The following is a 22229-nucleotide window of genomic DNA, read 5'->3' as shown; positions in this document are numbered from 1 at the left end:
TTGCATCCTCAGTGACTCCTCAAGCAAAGGAACTAAGGAAGGTCAAGGAACTAAGAGCTTGAAATACCTGCACAGGAAAAACAACAACATGAAAGCTTATTTGGTTAGCAGCTTACTTCTATTTTTTCCCCCCTAAAAGCCTTATTCTATGTGGCTATAGCAAAGTATGGACAGGTTTACATGTACTTCTTGTAGTGGGTGTCATGGGGGTGTCACATGCTGCTGTTTCCCTGCTGAGAAACCTGCTGATACTCTGACTTGAAATCTGCAGCTTACACATCTTCTGAAGGAGTGGCTTAGGCTGTGGAGGGTTTTTTGTTGCATCTCAAGACACTGCTGCCATACCAGCTGCCAAGGCCTGTTTTCTCTGCAGATCAGCTGTCCACCTGCTAGAAGAACTTACATTTTAGCTCCTGCTGCTGTATGCTTCACTTTACTAAGGAGGCTTGGAGCAGGGCTGTGTGTGTGTGTGTGTGTGTGTGTGGGGGGGGGGGGTGTTACAGCTGTGGGCAGCAGAGGGGGAGATGGATCTCCAGCTGGTGTTGGCATGGTGGTGGAACTGAGCAGGCCAGAAACATTTACCTTAGGAGTATGGAGTATGAGTCAACAGTTTTCTTTTTGCCTGAAGCTTTTTCTGTCTTTATTTTTTTCTTCCTTGAGCTACTTTTGCACCAAGCCAGAATTCATGGGAGGTTATTTGCATGAAATTGGAATCAGCTATAAGAGGAGATTGGAAATGTTACAGTTCGAGTGTGGCATCATACACTCTGATGAAGTAACATTATGACCACTGACGGGTGAAGTGAGGAACACTGATTATCTCTTCATCATGGCACCTGTTAGTGGGTGGGATACATTACGGAGCAAGTGAACCCTTTGTCCTCAGAGTTGATGTGTTGGAAGCAGGAAAATGGACAAGTTTAAGGATTTGAGCTAGTTTGACAAGGACTACATTGTTAGAGGACTTGGTGAGAAGATCTCCAAAACTGCAGCTCTTGTGGGGTTTTCTGCAGTTGTCATCATCTATCAAAAGTGGCCCAAAGAAGGGACAGGTTCTTGACTTGGCTTCCAAATTCCCAGATCTCAATCCAGTCAAGCATCTGTGGGATGTATTGGATAAACAAGTCCAGTTGATGGAGGCACTCCTCACAACGGAAGGATCTGTTGCTAACATCTTGGTGCAGATACCACAGCACAGCTTCGGGGATCTAGTGGAGTCCATGCCTCGAGTGGTCAGGTCTGTTTTGGCTGCAAAAGGGGGGCCGACAAAATATTAGGCAGGTAGTCATAATGTTATGCCTGATCAGCGTATAATAACTACTATTATAATGGAGACAATGGAGAGGTAATATTTCTGGTCTTCCGCTGATTGAACCTGCATCCTTTCTTTTTAATTAAATGAATTTCTCAAATCCACCAATAAGAGAAGAATCACAAAACTTTTTCTCAAAGTTTAAAGTACAAAATAACACACACACATACACAAACATAGACTCTCAAATGGCTATAATCACTTTCTCACACCTTTAGCTGTGGTCCTTTACACCGTGTCAGGCACTGGCTGCCTGGCAATGTCAGTCTAATAGCATTTCAAATGAACTGTAAGGCTTCAGTGGAGAAGCTCATTTATCGCTCGGTATTCATACTATGAAGTTTGCAAAGACTTGCAGGTAAAAAAAACTGATGTACATCAGTTACAAAGAGAGATTTCAAGATGATGGAGTCAGTAGTAGAGTGCAGAGGAAGTGGTTAGAGACACGTTTTTACCAAGAACAAGAGAATAAACAGAAAAACAAAGGTAAAGATAATGATAGGCAGTAAAAGTGAACAAGAGGCAATATTTAAATGAAGAAAGCATGAATGTCATAGAGTTCTGACAGACTTTGAGTGCTGATGCACAATTTATGGACAGGAAAGAGGTGGGGAGCCTTTCCTCTCCACCCCTGAGAGCCAGTGTCTGACAGTGTGATCCACCGGCTCATTTACATTCATGTGCGGGCCCGCAACGAGTTCTGCCATCTTGTGAAGTGCAGATCTCGATTTTACCTCTCAATCTACCTCTCCTTATCTCCCTCTTCATCCCGTGGCTGAACATCTCTTTGGTGTTTTCTAAAACCCTCTGAGTGCTAGGGGGGCCTGAACTTGGAGAACTCAGCTCCTCTGTTATGCAGTTCTGCCAAAGTAAAGTGTTGTGTACTTGTATGAATTCTGCTTGTGGGCTGCAACACTCACAACTTTTTGCTAAGTCTCAAACTCCAAGTCCAAATGTTGACAGGTGGTATCTACAGTGACCTTTACTGTTGACCTTTACCTGTTGATATTCAGATGATTTGTGTAATTTCTTGTTGTTATGTTTTTTCTAAACTATACTGTTGACTAAGAAGTGCAGCAAAGCAGCATCATTTGTCATGACAGACTTCTACTGCCAATTACTACATCAGATATGAGCGCAGCTCAAAAGACGGCTCTACCTGACACATACAAACACAGAAACATCGACACAACACATAACGCAGACGGGAAACTCACTCTGCTCAGGCAGACGTGTAGTCATCTGTGTGTCGAGCACACTGCTTTGAGTTTGCAGTTTAAAAAAAAGAGGAGACAGCAGTAAACAGGCACTGTGGCCGGCCCTACGGCTCAAACTTGTCAACAACACTGCCAATTAAGGGTTGATTAGGAGGTGGAGCTGAATTGCCAACAGCTAAATACACACTGCCAAGACCCCAATCTCACCCCCTGCACCCTTTACCCACCCTCAGCACACCCACAGATTGCCATGGAGCTTGTGTCAATTGCCGCAACATTCCAGTGCAGCGAGATCAGTTTTTCTTTTTTTAATCAGCACATTCAAGCAGTTTTGACTGATTTTACTTAATGTTAAAAGACACATCATCGCTTCTTGTTGCAGTAGCTGTAATCATTCAAGTAAAAGATCGTTTGTGTGGGGATTGTTCTCATTTTGTAAAAGTAAGTGATACATGCATCCTAAAACCACTCCGAAGTAGATCAACATTTGTGATCAACCGTTTCATTGACCTGGCAGAATAAAACATGCTCTGACAATGCACTTGATCAGAGAAATGTAGGATTCAAAGCAAACTCTTGAGCAGACCCACTCATAATGTGTCAATTATATATTTCTAGAATTCAAAAACAAAAAAGTCCGGTTCAACATTAGTACAGGGGTGTCTTTTAAGAGATGCTTGGAACAAGAGATAATTTCTGCAAATGGGATTATACCGTCATGATAGCACCAAGGCTTTTTGACACATCTACATCATCTGCATGAATTTTTAAAATAATTTTCAAAGGTTCAATAAACACCCCAGTTTCCCAAACATTTATTGCATAGTTCAGGCTTAACCAAGAGAAGGAGTACACCAGATTCAAGTGAGAAGTGTTCGACTGCAGCGCACTGTCACCTCCACTCAATCCTCTAAGCCCCTCATCCACCTCAGCCTCCTTCAATTAGCGTATGCTCCGTCAGGCTCCGGGCCTCAGATTTGGCCCCCCTCCGGTTTTCAACCTTCCAAAAGCGCTCAGCCCAGATCAGAGCTGTGCTTAGCCCAGCACAGCTTCTCAAGGTTGGGGCAAGGAGAAACTGCAGAAAGGAACTCTTGCCATCTGTTTTATTTGGAACCTGACCCATGTCCGACCATGCAGCCAGGTACAGAAGAAGACAGACCTACATTTGACAAGGTTTGCAGTGGCTGTGAAGGAGACATTTTTCCTTCTTCTATTAATGTGATAACACATTCCTGCATTGTCAGCACATGACTGGTTTTCCCAGCTGATTGTGCTGGTGTGTGTGTGTGTGTGTGTGTGTGTGTGGGGGGGGGGGGGAGAAAAACTTGGGCACTGATGACAGATTGAGAAAGTGACTCTTAACACCCTGAGACCCTCAACACCAGTATTAATACCATAATCTCAAACGGCCTGTTATCCCTTCCATATCTGACAGCCACATACGTAAATATAGCCAAAATAAATATTGTTCCTTCTTTAGTAGGAGGCCCAGTCATGGGAACCCTCTGACCTCTAAGCAGTGTCACCCTCTTCCCAAGGTCATCAAGCTGAACTAATCACTCCCCTGGCTTCTCGCAAACTAACTATTCCATGAGCTGTGGCATCTTCATTTATCACATCCTTGATAAGGGGAATCTTTAATTACACCCCTCCTCTCCTCGCGTGGATCTCTTTTCCCTCTTCCCCCTAACAGACTCCCGTCCATCCATCCATTCTTAAAGATCCCTCCAAGGGAAGGGGCTATAGCATGTCACCGTCCCAGCGCTCGGGGACTCAGTAAGTCGATCCAACAGGAAATCAATATTGGGGCCTAATGCTGAATAATTGAGGTTACGGGAGTTCAGCAGCACTCCCCAGACATGCACCCCCACACCCCGTCGCGTAACCTCCCATTATGCACAGGGAGGGGCGCACCATGCCCTCTCGTCCCTTCTCTTACACAGAGTGTTCATTTGTTTGACTTACTGACCGTTTTAACACTAAAGTGCTCTCAGAGATCACTAGTAGCGCTCCGGCTATGGGCCGATTGTTCCTTAGCGAGAAGGTTTAGTGGGGCTTGAAACACTGAGTAACTCCGACCAGATTTATGTCCCATCTTGGGGGGAGTGAGGAATATAACTTACCTGATTTCCAGCTGTTAAACCTTGTCATCAACTTTTAGGTCACAGCATATTTCATAACAGCATTTGCCTTCCATTGCCAGTGTGTGCTGAAAAAGTGAGCAGAGGAAAGAGAGCATAATAACTTGTAAGGTTCGGAGTGTGGCATTCACTAGAGGGCACAAGCTGCCTTGCAAAGACTCGAACCTGCAGTTGGGAAGAACAGAGGGGATGAGCTTAGATCCAGAAGTCTGCTCAAAAAGGTTATTAGGAGACAAAACATTGTGAATTGGGGGGACCTGCGGAAAAGTTTCACCTTTGTGATGACGGGCTACAAAATGAAATGGTTTTACTCTTTCATATGTTTGACTCGAGGGTTTGTCTTGAAGCTTGAGCGAATAGATTTGGCGAGACAGCTGGATTGTCAGTTCGGGTTGCATGGTGCATGGGTTTTTTCCAAGCAAACATTGATGCAGTGAGTTGATTTTATTCTTAGCTGTCAGGGTTTTTATGTGGCAGTGTTTATGAAACGGCCAAAAGCTGTCAGTGTTAGTTTATTTTTGACAAATAGTGTGCTGACCTGTCTTTTGAGAGGAAGCAGATTAGACACACATACATCTTTGGCAGTGCATCTGGTAGGCTGCTTTTCTACATGTATTTTCTTTCTCTTCAATCTTCCAGTCCTCTCATCGTCTCTGCCTTCAAGATTTCTCTTTCAGACTTCTAAATAAAATTGACTGCATCGTGCCATAATATACAGGCTCGCTTTTTCCACAACCTTCCGTGAAGGTGCAGAGCTCTGTAAAGGCGATGCGCTTGGCCAGAGCCACGGAAACAGCAGGGAGTGGTAGAAGCAGCAGAAAAACAATCTCAAAATCTCAGCAGCCTGTGTCCTTGTTATTCAGTCTGAAGTTTTTGCACTGAGTTTTCTCGCTGGTCTTGAAATCTTCAGATAGCACCCTCTTACATTCTGCATTTCCTGTAGAGGGATTCTACCTTTGCAGAACTCTCGATTATTAATGCACAGCTATTCGCACAAACAAGTACAATATTAATAAATGCGTAAATGCTTCAGAATTGCATTATGTTAAGGCCATTTTTGGTGAGATAGACACACGTGGTAACCAGCCTTGTAAGCTTCACACACACACATGCAAACACACTCGCGGTGGTGTTTTGTCAGATGCAGTGGTACACAAAAAGAAAACTTGTATGTTCGCTGGTGGGCACAGAGCCATTCCTTTGTTGTCTTCCTGTTTGTCTCGGTGTGTTATTGAGAGCGTGTCTCTTCTCACATTGTGTATTTAGCCCCTCCACCACCAAACAGACACACACATGCACGGACAAGCATCCTCTCTCCCTGCTTCATCTCCCTACTCTTTGCTTCCTCTCCCCTCCAGGCTAAGGCCACTCAGGCCTGCAGATGGCAGATAATGACAGTGCTGTCCCCACTGGCTAGTTGTGTGTCTAAGTGTATGTGTGTGCGGGTGTGTGCTCAATGTCTGTTCAGTTCATTGCCAATAGTGGGTTGTAAAGCTGCACTTGGATACCTCCTTGCTGGCTGCCTGGGCGATTGGGTCACTGGTTGGCTTACTGACTGGCGGGCTCACAGTTCACTGGTATATTTGTTGCTGATTTACTAGATAACACATCGACTGTTTGGTTTACCTACTTAGAGAATAGTTGGGTTTTGTTGGCTTACTAAACTGCTGAGTGGCTGATGTATTTATGGGCTGAGCTGCCATACTGACTGACAAGCTGACTAGCATAGTGTCAGGACACTGGCAGATTCTCAGCTAGGTAGGGATATCTTAACTATTGTGAAGGAGATGGTAAGTGTGTGTGTGGTATAAGGTCCTGCGGTGTTCCAGTGTCTCTTCTTGTCTGCCAGTCCTGGCTTGTATTTGTTGTTTTGATAAGGAAATAAATATGAGTCTCCACTAGGGACTGTCTGGACTCCTTTGCTGTGCTTTGTAAACTGAGCATGTGGCTAGCCTCACATTTTAGAGACACCTATTATATTACAAGTGTTTTGCTGTTGGTTAGAAGGTGATAGCTGAGGTTTTCTGAAGTTAAAACCTTCATCATATCTTAGAGTTTAGCCTGTACTTTGGGTCACGCTTGGAAAAAACTGAGGTACTACATTTTCATAATGGACAGCACAACTTGTTAGATCTTCCTGGGCTGGTGAACACACGCCAGTTAGTTACACTTGAGTTGTAAGTAACAGTCTATTTTAACGTAGCACCCTGGATATATAAGATTTAATGAGAACGTTTCAGTTTTGCTTTTCTACAAATAATGCAGTTTTACACAGTTTGTTGCACATTTAAACTTCAAAGTATCAAATTGATATCCAGTTAGCAATTTTATTGGCCCGTTACTAATTTAAACACATGATTTGTGATGACGGATTGAATGTTTGCGTTTTGTGCTTTTCTCTCTGTGTTCCTCTTTCATATCTTCACTTTCACTGGTCAACTGGCCCTCCCTCAGCATGGTTCTCTTCCTGTTGAAGGGGAGTTTTTCCTACCCAACGTCACCAGGCATTTTCTGATTCTTGGGCTTTTGTCTCCGGTGGGTCAGTTTCTTGCAGTATAAAGTGCCTTGAGGTGACCGTTGTGATTTGGTGCTTTAGAAATTAAATTTACGTTATGTATTTATTTCGTTTTTTGCTAACCAATGTCTTGCCTTTTTCCTTAAATGTCATTATTATTAAATGTGATTTGAATGAACAGCTTAAAGAAACAGAGCACATGAAATTATTTTTTGTGTATATAATGTATTCCACGTAATTTTTGCTCTCAGCAGTTAAGCACATTGAGGCATTTGGTTTGAAGTCTACTTTATGTAGGTTCAAAGTGCTTACCTTTGCATGCAAAATAGTCTGTGCACACGTACAGCCTCTGTTGTTGGTCCATGGCCTCAGGGTATTAGGCAACTCACCTGAGGCCATCCCTGGTGACTGGGTGAAGACCACCCGAGAGCGATGCAAAAACCCCAATTTAAAAACTGTATATAAATCTCAGTCTTCGTGTTATATTGAATGCTGGCTCACATAGCTGCTATACATATGTATGTTCAGATGACGACAGGATTGTTAACGTTCTCTATGAAAATTCAGTTTTTTAAGGATTTCTCAATGAGATGATGAACAGCAAATAATTTTTTATACAGCTTTTCCAAACATCCTAGTTTTTATTTTGGATGCTTATTTTACTTTGCACACAGAAACAAACCCCCCCGATGATAATAGTCACTTGTGTGTTCTGTTTGCCTGATAACAGCCTGCAGTCATTTGTTGTAGTTTTCAGGAAGTCTCACACATGTCTCCTGAGCAAGCCCAGCCTATTCTTCTTTGGTGAATCTCTCAAGCTCCTCAGGTGTACCAGGCCTTGGTCTTCAGTTCATCCCACAGATTTTCAATGGGATTTAATCAGGGTTTTGTGCAGGCTACAAGTGAAGAACATTCACTTTGGTTTTCTGAAGGCACCTCTTCACTAAGAACATTTTGAGTTGTTGCCATTTTAGAAGACAGAGGAACTACCAAGACTCATTTTTTTCTTAATGATTCCTTTCACCATGATGAAATTCTCCACCACTGTGTTTCACTGTGGGGACCATCTTCTTTCGGTTGTACACTTCTCCCCTCTCTCCCCAAACTTAAGTAGCATCTTTGTTTACAAAGAGCTCTAGTTTCATCTCATATAACCAACGGAAACACTTCCCATATGCAGAATCTTTCTATAGGTCATCCTTAGTATACTTCAGTCTTCCTTGAAGCTGTCTCTTCTGCAGAAGTGGAGGTTTTCTTGGTCTGCAGCCTCGCAGTCCATTCCCGTGCAGGGTTCTAGTCATTGTCTTCTTTGAGACTATAATTCCTGACTTGGCTAACTCATTCGCCCGCGTCTTGGAAGTTGTTCTGGTGTCTTTAGACACATCTCTCACTAGTTTTCTTTCCAGAGTCTTTGAAATCTTTTGCTTCCTACTTCTGCCAGACTTGCTCTGTACTGCGTGACTCTTTTTGAATTTCCTAATGATAGTTCTCATTCCAGTTCTTGACACTTGGAAACGCTTTGATAACTTTGTATCTCCTCCTTTGTGAGCATCAGCAATTCTTTTTCTCAAGTCTAAACTGATTTCTTTAGTTTTCGGCATGATGCTTTTTCCGGTGACAGTTCAAACCCTGATTGAAGTTATTATACTGTGTGTAAACAGAAAGTTAACCTTCTGATTTAGCTTGATTTTGCAAGCTTTGAGCATTACAAAGTTATAGCACTGTGCAATAAGAAGGTCGGTTGTACAGTGGGCTAATAATGTTGACCCTGGTAATGTTTGATTTTTCTTAAATTATTATGTTATTGTGCACAAATAGAAATATTGTATGCTTCCAAAAGTCAACTAGTATGTTTGGAAATGTGTGTCAGAAGCACCCTGTCCCATCACAACATTTCCTGTGCAGTTACAGCAAAAGCACTGCATCTCTCCAACACATGAGGAACTATTGATGTCGTGCTCTGAGAGCCAGAGATTTTAGATGTTTTCATTAATTTGCTGCGACATATAATACCTTAAGCACTTAGGACAAGCGTATACGATATGACAAACCTAAAGTGAAATATTTCTGATTAATGATTGGTTCTGGCCTCGCTAAAGGTATGACTACCTGATTTCCATCCGCCTTGACAACAGAGGATGTATGGCCTTGTCAAGGATAAGGCCCTCCCTCTCTGTCTGCTCCACTCCACTTTCTACTACTGATTCCTTCCATCTCTTTTCACCAGGGAGGCCTGAAATGTTTGAAGCTTTCCCTTTTTTCTCTTGGTCCTCTCTCTCTCTCTGTGCCGAGGTCCCTGGATGTAGAGTTTTTAATTACCCCCTCCTAGCTTTGTGCATAACCAATGAAAGATTGAAGGGCACTTCCCTCTGAAAGGCACTGTTAGACTAAGGGTTTTTCTAATGCTTTGGGAGAAGAATACTAATATATAAACTGAGACTTTTGTGCTTTTGTGTATCTGCAGTTTGTTTGTGCCTTGGCAGGTATGTGTGCTCACATAACTCTATCTCTCTGTGTGTGTGTGTGTGTGTGTGTGTGTGTGTGTGTGTGTGTGTGTGAGTGCACCCCCTAGACAGAGTGTCTGGCTGTTGTTTTGCATGTGAATCAAGGCTGGGGAGGAAAGGCATTATTAGATTGGGAATGTGCACAGAGTGGTGGGGGTGGGCTGGATGAAGACCGTGAGAGCAGCTAGGTTCATTGCATTGATTTGATTTCTTTAAGACCAGTTTGAGGGCGTAACACCTGAAGGTGCCCTCAGCCGCTCTGTTTAGACAGCAAAATGAATACAGTAAGGCAAGAAAATCGATAGAGGATACAATAAACAAATGATTAGACTCCACAAACTATTTTGGGTACAGCATGTGCTCTCAGTGCAGCCTGCCTGAGTATCTCGTATAAAGGAACAAATGGGAGCCCAAGCAACAGAACAAGAATAGTTTTGCATTCATGAAGTTTTGGTAAAATAAAGAAAAAAAAAACGTCTCTAAAAGGCAAAGATTTCCACTTACCTAGACTGGAATAGGATAATTAATATGATAACATTTAAGAGTGTATCTGGCTGGTGGAACGAGATTAGTTCAGCATTATTTCATGTGTCTGCACAGTGTTAATTACTGTCAGGTGATTGATGGCAATTCAACCCATAAGATGCTTATCGTGTGTCTTGCTTTCTTATGGACACCCACCCTAATTGCTTTCATGAATATGTCATCACTTTTCCTTCTGTATTGCTCCCTCCTCGCTGCTTCTCTTTTTTCCACTCCCAGAGATGTGCAGCAAAGACCTTTTTGTGTGTGTGTGTGTGTGTGTGTGTGTGTGTGTGTGTGTGTGTGTGTGTGCCCTCAGACAAGTGAAATTTATTTCCCAGACTTGAATGGTGTTGAATTGAAACATGCGACCAGAGGGTTATGAGGTATTAATATACACGGAAGAACGTATCGGGGGTGTCGTAGGAATTTTTCCCTTCAGTCAGCACTGCGTAGGTAGTTCTCACACTCACGGCGGCCCGATATGTGTGAATTCATTTTCCCCAACGCGGAGGAAAACTTCAAAGGCAGGGACGGGAATTTAGCCTTGTGGATTTGAAAAGGGATGAGTCTCTAATCTGGTTAAACTTTGCTTGCTCTGTATATTTTCTCTCTGCCTTTTCGTCCACTTCCACACCCCTCCCACCTAGTGGGGTTTTTCCCCCCTTCAAGTCATGAATACCTGTCGAGCTACTTTCCTTTAAAAAGTGAAAGAAATGATGACTTAATGTTTTTAGCCTGTACGGTGGCGTAAACCAATCTCGGGGCTTACGTCTGCTTGTTTAGGGATTATTTTTCTTTAAGCCTGTCATCTTCCTGCACACTGGCATACAAACTTGCCCTCGCCTTTCGTTCCCACCGCCCTCCTCCTCTGCCCTCACGTGTCACCACTGCGTTAAGCGAGAAAGGATGTTTGTGTTGTGCAGGTCTGCTACTGGAGCAAAATTGACTGTTCTTTTCCCGAAAGCTGATAATCTTGCGTCGTAACATGTAACTTAATGCCTATTGTAGTGAGTCTTGGTGACGCTTTAATGTTTACTGCAACTGAATAATCTTAAGCCTAACATGTATTTGAAGTTCATATTTTTATTCAAATTTCAATTGAGGGTGCAAAACATTAAACTGAAGGTGATTCATCCTTGTGCTGCACCGTCTTTACACGTTACATTCGCTTTGAGGTGTGTGTCATCATTTCAGGTCTTGCTGTAGTCAGCCTCTGGGGAGCTTCTTTCCTTTGTATCAACCCCATGTGGCAGCACCTGAAATATGCATATGTTTCTAAAGCGCTGCAGGGTGCCATTTGAGGGTTATTTGGAGTGCTAGTGATGGCAGGCCAGAGTGCTGGAGACTTATTCCCTGAATATTTGATGGTCTTAATAAGCAGGAAAACTACAGGACTAAGCACTTTGTTGGTTTGCTCTACACATGGTGTGTGTGAGAAATAATGGACGGGGGGAAAAGATTAAATATTGAAAGCTGTGTGAGAACTCTGGCATACGAGGAGGAAGGTTTGTGCAAGTACAATGCTGCCTTCAGTCAATCATTAAAAAGAAGTTACAAGTAAAGGTCACATTATGAAGGGGTCCAGATTAAAAGACGCAAATGCAGAACACAGGAGAAGTGTTAGAAGAAGACAAGCAAACCTCAAAGCAAATGCCCAAGATGGCAAACAAGGTTGGTGAGAAGACTGTAAACAAAACACACTGCTCAAAAAAGTTAACACTTGAAAACACATCAGATCTCAATGGGAAAAAGTCATGTTGGATATCTTCACTATTATGGACTGGGTAATGTTTTAGGAATAAAAGGACGCCATATCATTTGATGGGAATTTTATCAACCTGCAGTGAAATTGGGTCTGAAAATGGGTCCAAGGATTTCATTCTACCTATCTTATAGAGGTTTGCATGTCCTTCCGTGGACATGTATCGCCAGACCATCACTGACCCACCACCAAACCAGTCATGCTGAATGATGTTGCAGGCAGCATAATGTTCTCCACAGCTTCTCCAGATCCTTTCATGTCTGTCACTCAGGGTGAACCTGCTCCCGTCTGTGAAAAGCACAGGGCTCCAGTGGTGGACCTGCTAATTCTGCTATTTTATTGCAAATGCCAATCAGGCTCCATAGTGCCAAACAGTGAGCACTTGGCCCAATAGAGGATATCGGACCCTCAGGACAACCTGATGAAGTGTGTTTCTGTGTTTAGTCACGGACATCTGCCTCCAGCTGGAGGTCATTTTGTAACTCTGGCAGTGCTCATCCTCTTTCTCCACACACAAAATAGGTGTCACCTCATGCTACTAGTAGTGACACTGACTGTAGCCAAATGCAAACCTAGTAGAAAAACAGTCAGAAGACATGAGGAGGGAAAAAATGTCTGTGGCATCCAGTTATAAAACAATTTCTGTTTTGCGGGTTGCGTCATTTTTGGGAGTTTGGCACCAGTGCAGTTTTCAGTGGCTGTAGCTCAGGAGATACTACTAATTGGAAGGTTGACGGTTCGATCCCTCGCCTGCCAACCTGTTGCTTTCTGATGCATCGACTGGAGTATGAATGTGTGCGAATGTTAGCTAGGAAGCATAGAAATAAAAGTTCTTGTGATTGGTCAGGTAGAGTGGAAAAGCGCCAAATAGAAACCAGTTCATTTACCAGTCAGAAAACATTTTAAAATATTTTTCATTTTTAATTAGTAATAACTGTATTTTATAACGATATAATAACTAGGTAGCCCGTTTTCATTTATTTTGGGATAGTTTTGTTTCTGTGTTTAGTTTCTGTGTCAGTGTGTAACCTACAGTAGATTGGTGGTAAGCACCCCCCCCCAGCCCCACAAGCAGAAACAAAAGTATTATCCTGCTGTGGACACTGGCAGCAGCAGACAGTAAAACGGATTTTAGCCACTAGAAATCAATAGCGTTTTAAGTGTACACTCTTTACAACAAGAAAATGAAGCCATTACCCTCCGCCAGACTCCATTAATAATTTTGCTTAACAAAACATGGGAGTTGTTCATCTAATGCTTCAGCTAATTTGTTTTATTGTGTGTCTTTGGACTTTGAATGGGTTAGCTCAGATCCAAGCCCAAAACCATGACACATGTTCTCTTAGAGGAGTGCATTAAGGCAAATGAGAAAACAAAGACACCGATTCAGCAGCGAAAGATGCGTCATTGGTGTATTAAGATCTGTTTGCATGCCAATACATGATCAAAAAGTGTACACTGTGATGGATGCATGCGGGATTCATGACTAAATGAGCATGTCAAGTGAGGTGAACGGTAGATGGACAGGTGGATGGATAGATGGTTGGCGCGTGGATGAGGGATGGTGCCTCGTAGCTATTACTCAACAAGTTTCGAGTCCTTGGAGTTTCTGGTGGAGTAAGTGGCTTTCACAGTTTCCACCACTACTGTACCCGTAATAACTTTGCGCCCCTGGTGCCCTTGCAATAAAATGATGATAAATGATAGGGAGGGGAGATGAAACCTGGTCTGTTTGTGTGGGTGTGGGGGTGTGTGGTGTTGTGCTATCAGAGGCAGTATATATGACTTACCGCAGACATTGCATAACAACGCGGCATCCATTCATTTATCATTTTGAATAATGCACTGAGCAAAGTGTTAATCTTTCCCTCGTTCATCTCATAACAAATATGCGAAGTTTTCACGGAGCGACATCCACACGCACACATCCAACTGCAGGAGACAAATGTGCCTATTCTTTAAGCTGTAAGCAGTACTTGTTAGATTCACATTGAATTTTACCATTTGGATGTGATGTGAATGGAACGGGGGGGAAGTAAGACAAATGAATAAATAATCTCTCCTCTAAGGGGAGACTTTTTAGCTACAGCAATAAATATTCACAGCAGGTTGCAGGCTGGCACGACTTTGGATGTGCTCTTTAATTGAAGGTGTGGATTGAGCGGATGGGGGGGCTGCCGCCGGTTGACTCGTGTCAGGCGTCCCTTCCACTGGGCTGTAAAAAAGCTGCCGTGGCAGATATGGATTAGCGTCAGAGCATTGCAGTGCAGGTATTACATGTTTTCACTGGCACTGCGAGTGCTGCCCCGTGACTTCTAATAACCTCTGTTGTCTTGTGTCTTCGGAGCACCACTTTGTGAGCGCTTGGGACGGCTGTTTTGTACCAGTGCCACTCCTAATGCCCGGGCTTCATGACAGATCAGAGGTGCTGGGGTGCGTGGGTGGGTAGAAGGATGTATCTGGGAGTTTTGGGAGGGAGGGGGGGTTTGGTTGTCAAAACAGCTCCTCGTTCCCTCCTCAGCCGCTTCCTTTCCATCTCTTCTTCTTCTTCTTCTTCTCCACCTTGCTGCCAAAAGCTGGATAGAGATCAAAGGAGGCCAACATGAAAGGCTTCCCTGAGATTCTGTTTTTTTTTCTTTTCTCGGTGCCCTGTCTCAGTGCTCTCTGTGTTATAGATATGGAAATTCTAAATTCCAAATACATCTTCTACCCAGACTGCAGAGAATGCCCGGCTTCATCCGACTCCTCTCTTTTCTTTCCCTTCTCCTATCCTCTGCCTCGTCTCGCCCCCTTCATCATCATCTCTCGCCATCCCCTGCTCTTGCCTCTCTCCAGCAGCCCTCAGGCATCCAGGTAGATAGCGGTTGATTGGCAGCTGCTGTGACAGTCAGTGGAACCAGCTGAGAGTGGATGAGTGTCAGCCTTGCTCCGGGGGCTTAAGGTAGCGGCAGTGTTGTAGCTCCCTACTGGAGAGAGAGAGAGGCCCATGAAATAAGACTCAGTTCAGTTCTTTTCTTTCCCTCGCTTCTGTCAACTGAAGCAGGTAGGAGCTAAATAGGTTTTTCAAATCGCTCCAGAGTTTATCCTGAGACTGGAAACTGGAACATTTCTTCAACTCACATCCTGTAATGTGCTCGCCTTCTCTCGTTCCTCTCTCCCTACCCTTTTGGTTATCATATAAAAGTCTGTTTTATGATAGGTTATAGCATCTTGTTTTTCAGGGGCTTTTTAAAATTCTTCTCCAGCCTCCCTCCTTCTTCCCTCCTATCTGTTCTGAATCCTCAGCCTCAGCTGTCACGCCACTTGACAATTAGCCATGCTGTTCCCGTCTGTGCTTCATCGCTAAAAAACTTTTTCCTCTTATTTTTTAAACTTCTGAATGCAACTCCATGGCCGCTGTACGGCAGCCACAGGGGGGAAAGTGTGAGAATAAAAAAAAAAGAAAAGTGAAATCGTCTCAGTTCTAAAGTGGCTGTGACCAATTCCCAGATGGAGGGAAAGCGTTTTTGTGATGGCTTTCAGTGTGTTGCCGCTTGAGCTCTGTCCCGTCAACAGCAAGAATTGCGTCAGCTTTCCCTCTGGCCAAGTGTGTCCCATTCTCCACAGCACAGACAGAGGACACGGTGGCGCTGGAAAGGCCTCGCGCAGCGGGAGGAAGGCGAGGACTCTTTATTGGGTACTCCAAAGACACTTTGTACTGATGATAACCGTGTAAGTCAAACAAAAGCTCAGGTTAGGCCGTTTGCCAGCTCATTTTTCTACCTTTCGATTGTAGTTTTTTTTTGGGTCACAGCTCAAACAGCTGACTACAAGCAATTCTTGACCTTTCTGGAAAAGAAATGAGAGTTGCAGCCTTGCAGGTAAACACAATGCAGAAAGTACAGTTAAAAAAAACCAATCGTCTTATTGTGGTATTATGACCATCGCTGCTAAAGACTTAAATTAAACACAGATAGCTGTGCAAGCTGCATCCGTCTGAGGTCAGATAGTTGAAAAAGCCGTTTTTAAAGGAAGCTGTACTCTACTTATAGAAGAATTAATGGAACATAGTATCAGTGAATAGATCAGCTCAACAACGGACACGGCAAAAAGCAAAAGATGTGTCTGCTAGTTTGGGAATCAGCCAGTTCTTGCATTTTCTTTTTTTCTTCTTCTTGCTTTATAAGTTGGACGACCTACAGCAGTTTGATGCTTCTGCCCTCAGCTTGTGTACGAAAAAGAACTTTACATGTCTTCTTGGGTAGAAGGGAGGAACGAGCACTTTCAAGAGCCCATAAATATTGAATGCGGGATAAATGTGGACCCATTTGATTATGAAACGGAGAGTGTGTGAATGAGTTTAGTTGTACGTGTCTGATACCAGCAGAGTGCTCTCTAGAGTGTCTGGTGAAAGACTGTGCGTCACTGCAAAGTGGACCTAATTAGGGGGATTTGGGGTGTATTTAAAAATGAATCATACTTCTCCACAACACCAACAACAGTATTCACCACTTCTCTCAAATGGGCAGCTGGCAGGGAGATGGCTTGCTGGATCGCTAAATGCTCCCAGAAACATATGAATGGGAGGCTTGATTGCTTTGTCGCTAATGAGTCATGCAGTCGCGCATACTGTACGCTGGGGCGGCGCAAATGCCGCTGGAGACGGCCCTTCTACTTTTGTTTGTGTTCACAGCTGCCTCTGGTCCTTCGCATAGCTGGCCTGCTCATCATTAACACTTCAAAAAAGGAGCCGGCGGAGCAGAATTTTAAACAATTCATTCAAAGAAGCCCCCCCTAAAAATAGTCTCAGATTGCAGGAATGGCACACTGATCAATATTTATCCTCGTTTTTGCCTATTAACTGTGTTTGCAGTTCAACACAAAGCAAAGCAGCTTTTCTTGCCTGCTTAATAATCACACTTCCCAGTGAGCAAACCTGCACGATATTACCTCCTCAAACTGCCTGATTTGTAATATTGAGGCCTTTTCTCTTTCTTTTCCCCCCCCTTTCTGATTGCCTCTCTTTTGCACTAAGTAAATTTGTGATAAACCCTTACAACCTCAGAAATGTAATTTCAGCATCGAAATGGAACACGATTAGAGCGAAATGGGAGAAATCCTTTGGTGATGGAGTGTGTCTCAGGAATGGCATTGGGATGCAAGGAAACAGAGAGAGGGGAAGGGGAAAAAAAGACCCTAAACAAAACAGTTTGCTTTAATTGTGTGGTGAATTACAGCAACAGTAAACCACATGGGCATACTCACCGAGAGCCATAAATTCAGACACAAACACATGCACGCTTGAGCATCATCCTCTGCATATGAATGAATTAAATCACAAAGAAGAGCAGGGGCTTCTAAACTTGTTTATATGCAGATTTTCCTGCACTTGAGGTGATGAAAAACAGCAAATACACAGAAAAACGCTTGTGCTATTTTTACCTTCAGACAAATGCGATATGGGATACACAATAGCTGTTTGCTCCCTCCACGTTCACAGCTTTCCATTACACAGACCTGGAGGAAGCACAAGACATAAAAGGGAGTCATCTTATGTCTGTAATATACATGCTATTGTTCCTGTATTGCACGATCTCTATCGCTCTGCCGCTGCCTGATTGCTCTGTCTCGATGGATTGAGAGGTTAATCTCCTTCAGAGAGGTTTATTAACAGGTTGTGCTGGCAATGAAAGCAACTTGGCATTGGTACCTTCACTCCAAGACTACAGCTTGTGCAGCATTTTGGGGATCTTTCATCTCTTTCATCTCTCTCTCCTTGTGCATCCCTCTCAGTCCACGAGTATTAAGTAAAGCTTTGACACATGTGGTGAGTTGGCAATGGCCAGTCTGATTTTTTTTTCCAGCTGATTGTCTTTTTTACTTTAACCTAAATGAGGTCTTTTTCTTGCTCTTTGTTGGCTGTAGTAATCAGTGGTGTGTGTTAGACTCAGATAATTATGGGATGCTATGAGGAGTTCTTCCTATCTGGCCTGGGAAATGTGGCAACGTATCACCTATGTTAGAATGGAGCAGCTGCTCGCTGTGGGAGCCTAACTTGGCAACCCTGAGCACCTCATGCTCCATGACTGCAGATGTTGCAAGATTAAACTGTAGAGAAAGTAAGTGTATGCATATCTGTGAATGGGGACAAAAGTAGTAGATTAGCTGAATAAAAAGCATGCTCACATGGTGGCAGTTTGGCAGTTTTATTTACTCTTTTAACATTTAGACATCTAGACATCTATTTATCTAGACATTGATATCTAGATAGATAGATAGATATTAGACATCTATCTATCTATCTGGACATGCATCTATCTATCTATCTATCTATCTATCTATCTATCTATCTATCTATCTATCTATCTATCTATCTATCTATCTATCTATCTATCTATCTATCTATCTATCTATCTATCTAAACATCTAGACCTCTATCAATCTATCTAGCCATCTAGACATGATTTTAGACATCCATCTGGACATACATCTATCTCCACATCTATCCATCTATCTCTCTGTCTGTCTACACATCTACCAAGCCATTGGCACCATCTATTTGTTCGTTTTTTTCTTCAAAGCACATGCTAACATACAAATACTTCCTTCTCCTCTCCGTCTAGCTGGTTGCAATATATGAAGAGCAGGATCCTCACAATGGAGGCGACGGTACCAGTGCCAGTTCCACAGGTACACAAAGCCCAGAACCCTTCGCCAGTGAGATGAATTCAGCATCAGCCTTCCAGCCCTACCAGGCCAGTAGTGAGATTGAAGTCACCCCATCTGCTCTGCTATCCAGTGAGTCTAGCATCAACATTTACATCACCACTAATTGTTATTGTCACCTGTCTTTATTCTTGATTCATTCATAACTGTTTAAAAAAATGCACAGTTCTCAGGTCTACTTGACCAGTGAAATGTTCTTGAGCTGTAGACTGGAATATTTGGAAGCGTGAAGTCAATTTTCTGCCTTGAAGCAAAAGGTAGTTGGCATTGTTGAGTGGTACAGTATAAAAAAGAGAAAGTAGCCTTCTGATGCAAAGAAGAGAAAAATTATCATCAGTGTGACTAGTACCTTGAGGCCTGTGCTGTGCTTTTGTAAGAACGAGCAGGAAATGTATGCCACTAGCAGACATTCAAAATGCAAAGCTTTAAAGGTCAGGCACATGAAAGCTGACGTCTGAAAGCTAAAAGTTACTTGGGAAGCCAAGCATAACAAAAGGTAATAATTTCAGACCGTGGTCTGCACTGATGCTTACATTCAGCTCCTTGGGTATCTGCTTATTTTGTGGTGTGAAATTCAGCTACTAAATTATAGCCCCCAAAAATCTGTGTTGCTTAGGTAATGCTATGCTTTGTTGTTCTGAATCACCTTGGCTGACACAGTGTTGATAAAGGTGACCACAGGTTGTCAAAACACATCCATTCAGTTCTGGATTGGAGTAATGTGAGCAATGTTATTAATTTGTTTGTAACAGGGCTGTGAGATCCTGACTCAAACAGATGTGAAAAAAGTAAACTTTTTCTAACTGACACCAATCTGACCACAGTGTGATTTACTTGACATGCTTCAGGTGTATTATTCAGAGTTGAGTGTCTGTCGAGACTTCGAAAGGTGTCCTGGGAATGTCATTGCCCTAAGTTAGACAGACAGGTAGAAACCGAGACAACGGAAGGAACTGAGACGCAGTGGGTTACTTGGTCACGCATGAGCAAAAGCACACATGCCAGAGCAAGATGGACGTGCACGCACTCACACGTGGCACACACAATCAGGAAATGGCAATGCTCAAGTCGGTGAGTCAGATGTTGCTTGTGTCCACATATTCACATCTTGTGAAGTGGAACCAGTGAGCTTGATGCGGAGCTGTCTTAAACTTCAAAGGACATCTAAGACGTTCAAAGCCAAAGCGCACATATAGGCGCCGGCTGACACAGTCGTGCACATGAATGAACAGTTGACTTTACTCTTCTGCTCTGACACAAAAGCTCGTTCCAACCTGATAGAATGTGAAGATTTATGGAAATGACGTGAGAATGGTGGCAGTCTGAAAGTGAACCAGAGGCACAGCGTGGAAAAAGCAGGTGCGTGTGATGCTGTCTGACCTGCTGTCAAAAAGCTTCACACAAACCACCACGATTTTACCCTAACTCATTTATAGCTTTAAACACTGTTTGTGTGTTGAAAGAGCGACTTAAAATTAGCACATTCAGATCAAACTGCTCAATTAAGTGTAATTTAAATCATGTGAATCCATGGCAATAAAACTAAAGTGAAACGTATCACTTGTTTACATTTTATTTAATAGAAAAAAAGACTACTGTCCTCATTCATATACATTGATTAGTGTGTAATTACATCTTTAAACAAACTAAAGCATTCCCACAACTTAAAATGAATCCATTAAAAATTAATGGGAGCAGATGTCTGTTTGTGGAAGCCTCACGTTGCACCGCTATCTTAAATACAGCGACTGAGATGGACATCGCTGTTCTGCCTAATCGTGTTTTATGTCTGACTGAGATAGTTAGAGATTATTTTTATTTAATTAACCTTGAGTATCAGTGTAATATATCAATCTTTCAGTGGAAACACTATATGAAAAGAAATGGACAAAATTTCAGGCCACCTGTATGTAATTTTAGGTCATCTAATATCTCAAATAATGATTGAAAACGCAGCGTTCAGGATGATTGAAAATGCATCGAGGCACTTACAGTTGGTAGCCTAGCCATCAAAGTTCCTGCATTTGAAAAAGTATTATCTCCTGAACATTTTTTTAAGAGAAAAATTTTAGAACTTTATTTAAACCCTCTCAGTGTTGCAGAGTGGTTGTAGATTGCTCTGTTTCTTTACAGTAGATACAAACTATAGAATTTGACTGTAACTATACTATAACGTGTAGTCATTATGCAGTGTAATTTTATTGAGTGTTCATGGTGGATGGTGGGGTGTGGACCTTATTTCTGCCCTCCAAAGCCTTGCATGTGAATTACACAGAAGACAGAGTGTTTTCTCAGTGTTGTTCTATATCTGATACGGAGCTCTTACCCTCTTTATCTCATGGAAAAACCTTTTAGATATTATTGTTGAACAGAATCATAAAGTAATGAATTAAACTGTGAAGACCTGTTTGACCTTCTGCTGATTTTTTTCATAGATACTAGCCACACTTTTTCTTATTTGGATGTCACGGTGATGAGTTTGTGAAAGCTTTCTTCGCCTACGCAAACTTTCAGTTCAATTCAATTTTATTTATATAGCGCCAAATCGCAACAACAGTCGCCTCAAGGCGCTTCATATTGTACAGTCGATACAGAGAAAAACCCAACAATCATATGACCCCCTATGAGCAAGCACTTTGACGACAGTAGGAAGGAAAAACTCCCTTTGAACAGGAAGAAACCTCCAGCAGAACCAGGCTCAGGGAGGGGCGGGGCCATCTGCTGCGACTGGTTGGGGTGAGAGAAGGAAGACAGGATAAAGACATGCTGTGGAAGAGAGACAGAGGTTAATAACAGATATGATTCAATGCAGAGAGGTCTATTAATACATACTGAGTGAGAAAGGTGACTGGAAAGGAAAAACTCAATGCATCATGGGAATCTCCCGGCAGCCTATGTCTATTGCAGCATAACTAAGGGAGGATTCAGGGTCACCTGGTCCAGCCCTAACTATATGCTTTAGCAAAAAGGAAAGTTTTAAGCCTAATCTTAAAAGTAGAGATAGTGTCTGTCTCCCGAATCCAAACTGGAAGCTGGTTCCACAGAAGAGGGGCCTGAAAACTGAAGGCTCTCCCTCCCATTCTACTTTTAAATACTCTAGGAACAACAAGTAGGCCTGCAGAGCGAGAGCGAAGTGCTCTAATAGGGTGATATGGTACTACAAGGTCACTAAGATAAGATGGGGCCTGATTATTTAAGACCTTGTATGTGAGGAGCAGGATTTTGAATTCAATTCTGGATTTAACAGGAAGCCAATGAAGAGAAACTAATACAGGAGAAATCTGCTCTCTCTTTCTAGTCCCTGTCAGGACTCTTGCTGCAGCGTTTTGGATTAACTGAAGGCAAACATGCTCTAAAGCATGTTTTTTTGCATAAATAGCTAATCTTAGATTGTGGTTAAGCAGAAAAACTGATTCCTGCACATAACGTTTCCTGTAATGAGCCTTACTTCTATGAAGAGCAGTGTTTGGAGAACATGACAAGATGATGAAGAAGGATGGTAGAAAAGAGGTCATCAGGTTGGTGAAGCAAATGACATGTATTGTTTG

General features: G+C 42.8%; 1 protein-coding gene across 1 annotated transcript in view; it reads left to right on the top strand.

Annotated features, from left to right (window-relative positions):
* Window positions 1-22229, top strand: part of LOC146701227 (partitioning defective 3 homolog) — a 358058-nt gene that overhangs the window by 94030 nt on the left and 241799 nt on the right. Inside the window, exon 3 of the mRNA XM_085467562.1 lies at window positions 18579-18753. Coding sequence (XP_085323688.1) covers window positions 18579-18753 — 175 coding nt within the window. The remainder of the gene's footprint in view (window positions 1-18578; window positions 18754-22229) is intronic.

The sequence above is a fragment of the Copadichromis virginalis genome, linkage group LG9, assembly GCF_057382275.1.
Source record: "Copadichromis virginalis isolate Kocher_CV1m ecotype Utaka linkage group LG9, C_Virginalis_male_GT1.1, whole genome shotgun sequence".
Taxonomy (NCBI): Eukaryota; Metazoa; Chordata; class Actinopteri; order Cichliformes; family Cichlidae; genus Copadichromis; species Copadichromis virginalis.
This window is presented reverse-complemented; position numbering and strand designations above follow the sequence as displayed.